The sequence below is a fragment of the Hemicordylus capensis genome, chromosome 1 (assembly GCF_027244095.1).
Source record: "Hemicordylus capensis ecotype Gifberg chromosome 1, rHemCap1.1.pri, whole genome shotgun sequence".
In the NCBI taxonomy this organism is placed as follows: domain Eukaryota; kingdom Metazoa; phylum Chordata; class Lepidosauria; order Squamata; family Cordylidae; genus Hemicordylus; species Hemicordylus capensis.
The window spans coordinates 170,200,194-170,212,892 of NC_069657.1; the positions used below are offsets into that span (position 1 = coordinate 170,200,194).

General features: G+C 40.9%; 1 protein-coding gene across 2 annotated transcripts in view; it reads right to left on the reverse strand.

The window, feature by feature from the left end:
* The window catches only part of DARS1 (aspartyl-tRNA synthetase 1), a 137,185-nt gene that overhangs the window by 69,646 nt on the left and 54,840 nt on the right, over positions 1–12,699 (reverse strand). For both annotated transcript variants that reach the window (XM_053259634.1, XM_053259627.1), the window contains exons 3-4: positions 9,318–9,410; positions 7–109 (exon numbers count right to left, since the gene is read on the reverse strand). In XM_053259634.1, the coding sequence (XP_053115609.1) occupies positions 7–109; positions 9,318–9,410 (196 nt within the window). The remainder of the gene's footprint in view (positions 1–6; positions 110–9,317; positions 9,411–12,699) is intronic.

The window sequence follows — 12,699 nt, forward strand, 5'->3', positions numbered from 1 at the left end:
ACTTACTTGGCAGCAAACTTTACCATCTGCTTACTTGCATGGTCTCCCACAGCCACCAGAGCCTGGACATTAAACTGCTGCTGACGTAGGACTAAGAAACACTGCTTCCCTGAAAAGAAAGAGGAAGGAACAATGCAGGTGTATTCAGGGCAAATTACTTGGGATCTTTCTGAATGAAAACAAAAATGTGTTCTACTACTTGAAAATTAAGCCAGGGTTTAAACGTTTGCAAACCAAAATACAAACACGCATGTGTATCCTGTTCTGCAGTTTTTAAACTGCAATCATCTACTTTTGGTCAAAATAGTTTCAAAATATTTTTAAGAATAAACTGACACTTCAAATCAGTAATGCCAGAAAATTTTTTTACACCAGTACATTCAGAAATCCATCCTATTTTCCAGTTCTTTTAGTGGTATTTGGAGTTGTGTTAATAATGATCTTTCAGATGCTGCTTTTATCTGATCTGCTTATTCTGTTTTTATTCCACAAGTTGTTTTACTGCATTGTTTTGATTGTTTTACAGTTGCAAGTCGCCTTGAGGCCACACATAGTGAGAGGCAGGATATAAGCTCTAGAAATAAAACAAACGCTAAGAACACAAGTAATGGTTTGAATAAGATGTCTCTTATAGATTACACTGTCAGCTGACTAAATGACAGGATCAAAAGCACTGTACAGCTAGTTCTGCACATCCAATCTATGCTACCCAAAGAATACTCCTCTTCACATGATTAACTACCACTGAAGCCCAGGGGAGATCGAAAAGCATTTGAGATAAGGCATATTAGGAAGAAATAAAAAAACCCACTCAGTATTTTTCTAGATTTGTAATATAGTGAGTATTCTTAAATAAATTTGTATTGTTTTTAAATATTTAGATTTTATATTCGTACTGTTTTAATTGTCTAATAGATTTGGACTGTTTTTAAATATGTTGTGAACCACCTCGGGATTATTTTTAATGAAACGTGGTTTACAAATCTAATAAATTGCTCTCTGGATATTTAGGACTTTTAAAATGAAACAACTTGTCCTTAATTTTATGACAGTCTCAACTTTGTGAAAATAGGCCAAATGAGTGGAGAAACTTCATGCTGACATCTCTAAGATGTCATAAAAAGATTAAACACAACATGATTCTTCTTCTTACCATGCTACATTTCAGGAGACCAATGCAGTACATAAAGACAAACTAATAAATCAAGCATAGCACATTCAAGTCTATTATTCTAAAACAAAACAAACTCTGCAGACTTATCGCCACAAGAAACTCCAAGTCTTAGAAGCAAGTTAACGGAAACCTAACACATGCTGTTAGCCTAATGTGCCATTCTAGACTTGCCTCTGAATCCACCATTAGAAATGCTGACAGGTTTGGAAGTACACTAGTAATATCAACCTACATCAAATTACATTGATTAGCTATTTAATACTGGACCCAATTCAAGGTGCTTGTTTTAAATTTGGAAGCCATAGGTCTGGGGCTCAAATACCTTAAGAACCAACTCTCCCTACAGAAGCCTCCATGTCTATTGAGATTAGACCAATGGAAACTTTTCATAACTGCACCAAACTGTGGAAGCCAGGACAGGGATTTTACAGTGATTGCTCTTGAACTTTGGAACCATTTGCCTGTAGACTTCAAGAAAACATCTTTTCTGGGTTTTCAGAAAAATGTAACCTTTCCCCCACAGCAGACACTTGAATTTGTATTTTTGACAATTTGTTTTTTGGGTGGGGTTTTTTTTTTTTTTTTTGGCTTTTCTTTGGCTCTTGACTTGCTTTTAGTTACCAATATTTAAACTTTTTATTATTATTGCATTGTTTGCCATTAAATGATTTAAGTCTATGAAAAAGCAGTCTATAAACATACATGATTATGATTATAGTAAATAGGGTTAGGGTAGAAGAAGCACATGAAGGTCCTGGAGTGGCCCAGCCAGTCTCCAGACCTTAATCCCATAGAAAATCTGTGGAGGGAGCTGAAGGTTCGGGTTGCCAAACATCAGCCTCGAAACCTTTCTGACTTGGAGAGGATCTGCAAAGAGGAGTGGGACAACATCCCTCCTGGGTTGTGTGCAAACCTGGTGGCCAACTACAAGAAACGTCTGACCTCTCTGATTGCCAACAAGGGTTTTGCCACCAAGTACTAAGACATCTTTTGTGAAGGGATCGAATACTTATTTCCCTCACTACAATGCAAATCCATCGCTGACTTTTGGGCACTGGGCTTTTGAGGGTTTGTTTGTTGTTATTCTGTCTCTCACAGCTACAATAAACCTACCATTCCAATTATAGCCTGGTCATTTCTGTGTCAGAGGGCAAACAGACAAAATCAGCAGGGGATCAAATACTTATTTCCCTCAGTGTACCCTGTTTGGGGCTATCTGTTTGAATGATGAGACATCTCTAGTCTTGACAAGATACAGTCTTGTGTTAATTCTTATTTTTACTTCCCATTCTCTCTTACATATATTTAGGGGAGAGGAGAGAATGGCCTACTCCAAGGCCTGCACAGACAATGTTTCTGATCAGAGGCCCATGCCTACATGAGCTCATGTCCACAGATTTGTGTGTGAACCCTTGGCACATTTGATTAGGTACCATATATTTTTATATTCAGAATGGTTACTGTTGAACCACAGTTAAATATTTGTTAAGAGGAGCTCTGTGGTCTTATTCCTCACTGCATGTTGACAGCATAAATGTGTGGTAACTAACCAAGCACGCCAAAGCATTTGCGCATTCTTAACACATACTCCTGGCCAGTGTTCTCTCTAATTTTTTTCATCTGTGTGTGGAATGAGTTTTGTTCTGGGTGGCAGTATCAAGGCAGTATGTGCACACATGTATTTGGAGTGGGACCTTCCTGATTCAACCTGAGCAGGATCTAAAATGAACTGAGCGGACATCAAAACATGTGAGCGTACGCACGCCTTAGAGGGAACACTGCCCCCGGTCCATTACTGAGTATTTTAATTCAGTTCATAACAATTGATACAAATACAGTCATCCCTTATCAACTGCTAGGGTTCCGTTCTGCAAAAGCTCACCGTTGGCAAATTTGCAGTTGACGAGGCTTTAAAGTCTATAGGAAACAGGGGGTTAGGGGAACTGCGACTGCAAAAAGACCTAAAAATAAATGAAAAAAAATAAAAATAAAATAAAAAATAAAAAAACCAATAAAAAAAAATTCACAACAAATCCTGTAATATTGCCAAGAGTCACCAAGAAGAACGAGAAGATTGAACATCTGGAAGTTGTATGAACCCCGCCCCCAAATCACTCAAAGGCATTTTAAATTGGCAAGGGACAGCAAGGTCAGTAAGAGTCACAAAGAGGAATGAGCAGATCGAACTGCTGAACCCCCCAAAATCACCGAAACCCCCCATCACTAAAAAACTTTGCCAAATGCGGTACTTGGGTCATGGTTGGGAAGACATGTCACAATTTTGCATTCACATATACTCAAAACCACGGCTGGCAAGGGATGACTGTAGTGCGGTCCGTTTTACTAAAAAAATAAATAAATCCATAATGGTTAAGATAATTTCACACTTCTAATGATAACTTAACTTTTGGGGGGGAAAAAACTTAAACAGTTCTGCTGAACAGATAAGATACTTTCCATAAGTAACTTAACACCTTCTAAACAGCACTGACTCATAACATTAATGCCACATTAAATGGATGATTGGGTTTCTGCTGAAAACTACCAAACCAAATCTGTACCATTGTATTGAGATATGACATTAATTATGATGTATGTTTATTTGTATGTTTATTTTTTTCCAGTGGAAATAGCAATCAATGCAAGTCGGGGGCAAAGCATTTAGTCTCTTTTAGAAACAAAACACAGGCCTTCTGACCTAAAATCACTGCATAACAGGAATATGGGGAAAATGAAATGTGAGAGCCACATACATTTACTACTTAATAGCAACAATAAATGGGCAGTGTATATAGTCTGGAGTGGCTCCTTGACAAGCTGACAAGGCCAGAATCTACAAATCACAACCGCCAAGGTAGTCAGAAGGGAAAGGAACATGGACAAGGGTGGACCATTCCTGAAGCTCCTAATTGTTAATATTTACACATCAATCTTGGTATTTACCAAATGTACAGACATTCACTGTAACACTATTAGGGATACTCTTCAACCATAGCTTCCTAATCCAAACAGCAACGTAAGTAAAGATATACATGAAATTATGCTAATTCAGAATAATCAGCTTTCTCCCTCTCCTTCACTATGTATGCCCTGCTACAAAAAAAGGATTCTTTTGAGTACATTAATGTGGCCAAGATTTTTTTCAGTCCAGTTTCTCAGGTTACTGAGATACTGTATTCCAGGAATTGTCTTTTAATTTATTGAGTCTGAGGGTGAATACCAGTATGCCTCTAAGGCAAGTAAAGTTCACATCAGCAGTACAGCTGTTGGTCTTTAATGTCACCTGAATAGGTCAAAAACATATTTAAGCTTTTGCACTGGAAAATGATCTCCAAGAGAACTTCTGTTTCCACAGTGAAGAAAAATGACTGGCAGGTGGCTCTGTATGAATGAGATGTGCCATAGAGCTCAAGGATTAGAGAAGAGTTTCCTTTGAGGCCACTGTAAAAGCTGTTGTTTTTTTTAAAACCATCTTTTTAAAAAAAGAATGAGCTGAAATATTACATTTGTGGCAACATGAAAGCACAATTCGTTCCAGGGTTTTCCATTTCCCTTTAGAACATATGAAGCAATACAAACTAGCCAGATTCTGATTATCCAGCTTGAAAAGAGAAATTCTAGAGTGCTTGATGATTGATACCTCTATAGTGGTTTTAAATCTTACATTGAAAGTGATACTTTATGCTCTTAAAAGCCTTTAAAACATAGTATTCTATTATAAAATACTCAGGAAAAAACACTTACTGCAGAATAAGTACAGTAAAATTTATCCATTCAGATTTACACACACACACCCCACCCATACAACTCAAGACCTAAGACACATCATTTACGGCACGTACAAGACAGACTGAAAAGAGAGCTAAAATGATTTACACCTGCGGAAGCTGGTTCTTAATTGTGCTAATATAACCACTTACCATAAAAGTCCCCCTCTCCTCATGAGATACAAGAGCAAGCTAGAGCCCTATCTATGAGTGTGTCTACTAACAAGCAGCCATGGGATCCTGCTGTGACTATCTGGGAACTAACCTACTTGCAAGCCAAGTGCCCAAACTGCCACCTGAAATAGCAGGTGGAACCATCTACCTTGAGCAATTTACTCATAAGTAAAGTCCAGACTCCCATTTTAAATAGAGGCTGGAGCACTTACTCAGGAGCAGTTCAGCTGCTGGAAAGGCTGCAGCATACTGCTCATACATTCCATCAGTCAATCTTCTTATATTTGTACACAGCCCCAAACTTCGGCCTCTGGGCAATTTACACAGCAAAATGAATTAAAACAAAAACAAACACCTTAAAAATTTTTAAAACCACAAGTCTTGTTAAAAACCTTGGGTGAATAAAAGTGTCTTTAGAGACTTCTTAGAAGTGGTCAGAGATGGGGAGGTTCTTATTTCAGCAGGGAGCAAGTTCCAGAGTCTTGAGGTGACAACATAGAAGTAGGGGTGTGCACGGAACTGCCACACTGCGGTCCAGCACTGGGGTGGGGGGTTGCTTTAAGAGCAGCGGGAGGGTTTAATTACCCCTCCCGTCGCTTTCCGCTGTGGCGCCGTAATTAGTAGTGTAATTGGGGCGGCAGGATAGCTCCCTGCCGCCCCTTCCCCGCTGCGGCTCGGCAAAGCTCCCCGTAATGCTCTGCGCATTCGCATGTTGTGCGCGCGCTTCACGTTATTGACGTGCGCGCATGCAAAGCATTACTGGGAGCTTTGCCGAGCCGCAGCGGGGAAGGGGCGGCAGGGAGCTATCCTGCCACTCCAATTACACTACTAATTACGGCGCCACAGCGGAAAGCGGCGGGAGGGATAAATAAACCCTCCCGCCGCTCTTAAAGCGACCCCCCACCCCCAATCCGGACCACCCAGGTCCGGACCAGTCCGGACCCATCCCTACATAGAAGGCCCGTACCTGTGTAGCCACCAGATCAGCTGGTGACAACTGCAGATGGACCTCACCAGATTATCTCAATGGGCGATGGGGCTTATGATGAAGCAGACATTTTTTTTAAATAGTTAAGAACCTAAGCTGTTTAAGGCTTTATAGTTTATAACCAGCACCTTGTATTTTGCTCGGAAACTTATCGGTAGGCAGTGTAGTTCTTTTAATATAGGCACAATATGGTCTCTTCAAGATGACCCAGAGACCAACCTGGCTGCTACTTTCTGTACCAACTGCAGTTTCCGGACTATGTACAAAGGCAGCCCCACATAGAGCACTTTGCAGTAGTCAAGTCTTGAGGTTACCAGCATATGTCCTACTGTTCTGAAGTCATTTATCTCAGGAAATGGACGCAGCTGTCATATCAGCTGAAGCTGATAGAAAGAACTCTGGCCACTGCCTCAACCTGAGACACCAAACAGAGGTTTGGATCCATTAGCACTCCCAGACTGCCTACCTGTTCCTTTTGGGGAAGTGTGACCCCATCCAAAACTGGCAGATCAAAATTGTCTATGTTCTGACCCTGCACAATAAATACCTCCATCTTCTTTGGAGTCAGTCTCAGTTTGTTATCCCTCATCCAGCCCATCACTGCCTCCAGGCAACCATTTAGGGGCTTATGCCTTCTCCTGATGATGTTGACATCGAGAAATAGATTTGTCTGTCATCAGCATACTAACACCCTGCACCAAATTTCCTGAGGATCTTTCCAAGAGGTTTCATGTAGATATTAGAAAGCACTGGAGACTCTATGGAGCCCAGGGGGTGGGGGCATATAAAAGTCCACATTCTGAAGAAAAACTGTCTCCAAGCAACACCATCTGAAATCCACTCAAGAGGTAGGAGTGGAACCCACTTCTAGAACAGTGCCTCCCACTTCCAACCCTCTCAGACGGTCCAGAAGGATACTATGGTCAATGGTACTGAAAAGCCACAGAGAGATCCAAAAGGACCAACAGAGTCACACCTCTGCCAATTTCTCATTGGGGATCATCCATCAGGCCAACCAAGGCAGTCTCCACCCCTATAGCCAGTTTTAAATGGGTTTAGATAATAGTTTCCTCCAAGACTGTCTGGGAGGCCACCACCCTCTCAATTACCTTACCCAGCCATGGAAGGCTGAAGATAGGCCTGTAGTTGCTTAACTCTGAGGGATCCAATGCACACTTAGACCACTTTTTCAGAAGTGGTCTAATAATTGCCTCCTTAGGACAGGAAGGCATCCTGCCCTTCCTCAGAGAAGCATTTATAGTATCTACAAGGCCCTCCACAACAACCCCTCTGCTAGATAGTATAACCATGTCAGACAAGGGTCAAGAAACCAGGTGGTAGGCGACACCATTCCAAGCAGCTTATCCACATCATCAGGAGTCACAAACTGGAATTGATCCAGCCTAACCACATAAGAGAAGTTGCTGGACACCTCTGCAATAATTGTGGTGTCTGAGTCGGCCCTAATATGAGATATATCATACACAAAAATCTCATTAAGAACATCACAGCGGGTGATGATTCCTAATTCTGATTCAAGGGAGGAGGGGCATGTACTAGCCCTCTCACACCTCTAAACAACTCCGCTGGATGTGAACTTGCGGATGCAATATGGGCAGAAAAGAATCACTTCTTTGCTGCACATACTGCCTGAGCATAGGTCTTCAAATGCAAGGCAGACGACTGGAGCGCAAGTGGAGAAAGATTCTACTCTAATCAGACAGATTACATGTTGCGACATGAGCATGCACAGTGGCAACTTCTGATCAACTGCAGTTCAAGGAGGCATCGGGGTGGCAAGGAAGTACACTGCCGCCCCGCATGACCATTTTAAAAGGAAATGCTGGCGGGGGAAATGCGGCGGGAGGTGTAAGAGGGAGGTGTAAGAGCACCCTCCCTCATCCTTAAAGAGATACACCACCTTCGAACCAGTCAAACCGCTGGTCTTCCAAACCGGTTTGGAGGCCTATAAGGGCCTCTGAACCGGTACTGTGCACACCCCTACCCTGCAGAGGCGGAAAGTGATTGTGAGTCCAACGTTAACCAGATGGTGTCCATCCATGACAATGGGGAAATCCACCCATGGAACACCACCATGATTAGAGCAAAAGACCAGATCAAGCATGTGACCAGCAACATGCATTAGTCTCAAGACTGATTGGGATAGGCCCATAGTTGTCATAGATGCTATGAAAATGTGATGCGCCCTGGAAAACTGATCTCAAAGTGAACACTGAAGTCCACCACCACCATAAACCTGGGAGACTCCAATGCCAAGCCCGAGACCAAGTCCGTCAGCTCAGCTAGGCACACTATTTGGGCAGTGAGGTGATCAGTACACCAACAGAAGTCCCTGTCTACCCCCGGTCCCCAAACTTAAGTACACACATTCAATATGGTCAGACACTTCAACAGGGATCCTGGTAAAGGAGATGTTATTCTTATAGACCACAGCCACTCCACCTACCCTCTTAGGACCCCTCAATTGCTCCTCAACAGAGTACCTTGGAGAGAGGAGCTGGGACCAGACTGGGCCACCAGCCTCTCCCAACCAAGTTTCTGTGATACATACCAGATCGGCCCCTTCATCCATAATCAGATCATGGATGATTTCTGATTTATTCTGAACTGAATTGCATTACAAAGGAGCAAGGTGAGGCTTTGTAGGTGGTTGGCATTGCTCTGCAAGGTCAAAGAGCTGGCAGGACAGCTGGAAAGGGCAACAGCTATTAAGTTTCTGATTTTGCTTCCCTGTAACAGTCTGCTGACCTGCCAACATTACTTCTTCTGTTCCCCACCACTACCGGAATAGCTGCCCCAGTCAATGGACATCCACCCATCTTCCCACAAGCCGATAGACTAATTTCACCCAAGACTCAACGACAGCAGCTCTCTCAACAACAGCTTCAGCTGATCATCTTCTTAAACACATCTCTAGCCTGCCACATTAAATGGTAGGTGGATCCTCCAGCAGCAAATTTGCTTATAAGTAAACACGCTATGCAAGCTGCCGCTTCACACAGCAGGCTGGAATACTCACTTTAAAGAAACTCCTAGGCTACTTTTTGTATGTGGGAACTACAAATATTCAAGAGCAGTACAAGGAGGCAGCAGAACATGAACTTTAGTCTGTACCTTACTGAACCTTAGTGTTGTACAAGGGAGAACTGGTGCAGACACAGTCCAGGACAATCTCAAACACAACACAGCCTACCTTTTGCTCTGCTAGTATGAATCCTGCCACGAACCCAGACAACTTCATCAGCTTTTTCTCCTGTCAAGTCCTTTATTCGAATCAAAACACGATCTGTATGCAATACATGAAGTTATTATGTTATCAGAAGGAGAATATTCAGTCATTTGTACACAACAAAAGTCATTCTGTACATACTTCAAATTTACATGGAAAACTAGACTAATTCAATATTCCATACAAAAGCTACATAAACATAAGTGATTCTTTTTGTGCTAAGCTACAGATATTATAAAATGTATCAGGCTATCTCTAACTCTAGTTTAGGAAGCAGTGGAACCCAATTTTTTTTAAATAGTTTATAAATAGAAAGAGCTTAACGCCATGTATCTTGCCCTCTCACAAAAGTGATTTTACAGATTTTGGATGAAACAAGATTTCTATCACAGCAAAATCCTAGAAAAGACTCTCCAAACATGGAGGAAAGGAGAGAGAGAACCTCATGAGGCTTTTGTTTGTTTTTAATGGATGTAGATAAGTTTAAAGGATGTCATGTAACACGTTATAATCAGTTACCTGATTAGCACCCTACTGGGGATATGAATATTATATCCACATCCTCTCCCCTCTCAGCAGCAAGAGCAGCTGTGACAGAACTGGGGCAGTGGCTAGAATGAGCTAGTGGGAAATTGCTATTAAGGAGACATATAGCAGGAGATATTTCTTCTACATACAGAATCTAACTGATCACCATGTTGCAGCTGGAGGAAGAATAGTCTTCAAACTTCCCATCTGCATAACTACTTCCCTATGGTGAAACCCCATATGCATCTGGTAAGTGTGTGAATTCCACCAACACACCAATTGTAGTGAATTTTCACACCTAATCATTGCTCTCAATATTAGGTGAGAGCTGTAGCTCCATGGCAGAGTGCATGCTTTGCATGCCGAAGATCTCTGTTTCAATTCCTGGGATCTCAAGCAGGATTGGGAAAGATCCCTGTCCAAATTCCGGGAAAGCTGCTACCAGCCAGTACAGACAATATGACCTAGATGGACGAATGGTTTGACTTGGTATAAGGCAGCTTCATGCATTATTACATCGGTCTTCTCACTGGATTATCACCTGGTGGGTACGGTCACTGGAAGTAGTACGGTCACTGGAAGTAGATGATTTATTAAGCCCAATTCATTTGGAATGAACACAGGGGCACTATGTTCTGTATTCTCTATCACAAACTAACATATTATTTATTTATTTATTTATTCATTCATTCGATTTCTATACCGCCCTTCCAAAAATGGCTCGGGGCGGTTTACAATAAACATTGTAAATGCAGAAAAATGGAGCAGTTTCATTGATAAAGACTGTTTATGTGAAATGCATTGAGCTTCATAAACTACTTATTTCAGTGCACCTTATTGTTTCTGCAGTGGTGCCTTCACTTTTTACACAAGCATTAGCTAGTCTCCTATATGTATATGGTGTAAAGTTTAAGGCAACTTACTAAACCTTATCCTTTCTAAGTATGAGGTGGACTTCCCCAGAGATGCTTGAGCAACTGACAGGACAGCCAACACTTTCATGACCTCTAATCTCAGTTTTTGTAGGTTTTCAAGCTTGCTCCCATATTTCCTAGTTATTTAATACATAGCACCATGCCCCTTCCTACTTGTCCCTGATCAAAAGGGATTAAAGTTGCAATTACTGATTTTTAAATGTTCTGCCAAAAATGTTTGTTTCTGAGAGATATACAGGGATCTATTTTTGCATCACAAACAGCCTCTCTCATCAGAGAAGTCTTCATTTCTCTCTCCCTTTCTCACTCATGGGGATGATTAAATGTTTCTCTTGGAATGATTGCCTATCCTTGCAGAGTGTTTTAGTTCAGTCACGACAGTCATTTCACAAATCCTGCCAATCCAAATTAATATTTGTGCTAGACCTTTAAAGGCTTTAATTATCCTGAATATTTGCAAGCTTGTACATTCAAAACAGGAATAACCATTTTATAACGGAGGTTTTGTGAATTATTAATATTGCTGCCAGTTGACATCTGTTTGAAAAACGACTGCTGTTAATAATAGAATGAATCCTTTCTGAACAGCAGCATGCAAACTAGGGTATACCAGATTCCTCTGTAAAATCAGTACCTCCTACTTTTGAAAGATTGGATTGCTTATTAGCTATTCACATTTGAACTCCTGACTTTTCCTATTCCAGGTTGCTTTCCGTTTTATGAATCTTCCAGTCTTCTGAATATGATCACAGCTATCCTACAATTACAGTATACACTGATCTGGGATTCTCTTTGGAAGCAATGATTAGGTTTTGCAAATTCATTTATCCTTTGGAAAAAGATAACATTAAGGAAAAGGAATTCAGGAATTAAGGAAACATTAAGGATCAACATTCTGTGCTGATCTGTCAGTAACTCAGTGATAAGACAATATTTCCATCAAGGTGAGATGTTGCTTTCCATTACGAAGTAACTTTTTTTAAAAGAGTACTCTAACAGAGAGATCTGTGGCTCAATACTCCACTGCACTACTGCTATGGTTCATGTGGAGGGCGGAGGGGAAGAAAAGTGATGAGATCAGTTCTAACCCACTATAAAGTTTCAGTATTGATAATGACAATGGAAATGAATTCACTGGCTTATCTCTGGTCTAGGTTAGGTAGTGACTAACCTGCCATTAATTTCAATAGGACTACTCATGGTCTGGATGTCAGCCTTCACATATAATTCACATATTATCTGTTAACAAAGCTACAAAGTTTTGTATACATTTTTAAAAAGGACAGATGAAGAATCACCCTTTTCATAAGTCTCTAATGTTCAAGACGTAACCCACAACCTGTGCTAGATTAAAAAAATTTTTTAGACATAATAGCCCAGCTTTTATTAAAAACAGTTGGCAATATGTAGCCAAATGTGCTTTTCTTTGATATAGTCCACAATATTGGTTTTAACAATTGCACCGCTCACATATAAAGCCAGAAAGCAATTGCAAAAGAGAAATGTAATGAATAAAGCTGTTTTTATAGAGGGGTTAAAACAGTTTACTGCTTTTTCCTTCCTTGTTTTAATGAAATCACTGCTAACATGTCTATTGCTCTGACAAAAATACATCATCTCCTCAATCCACCATTGCAACTAAAATAATCTTTCCCAATCATTCCACCACAGCTTTTCCCCATCAAACCACTTCTGGGCTTTCTGTTTATTTCTAACTAACCTTTCTCCTTTGTTTACAGGGTACAATGGTGGTCTCATTTACACCCGTTTCTCTCAGAATTGGAACCAAACCTTTCAACTTACTTCTTCCTTCCAAGTTCCATTTTGCAAATATAGCAGAATATCCATCACATCAGCACATATCTGAAGTCCTGCCAACTTGC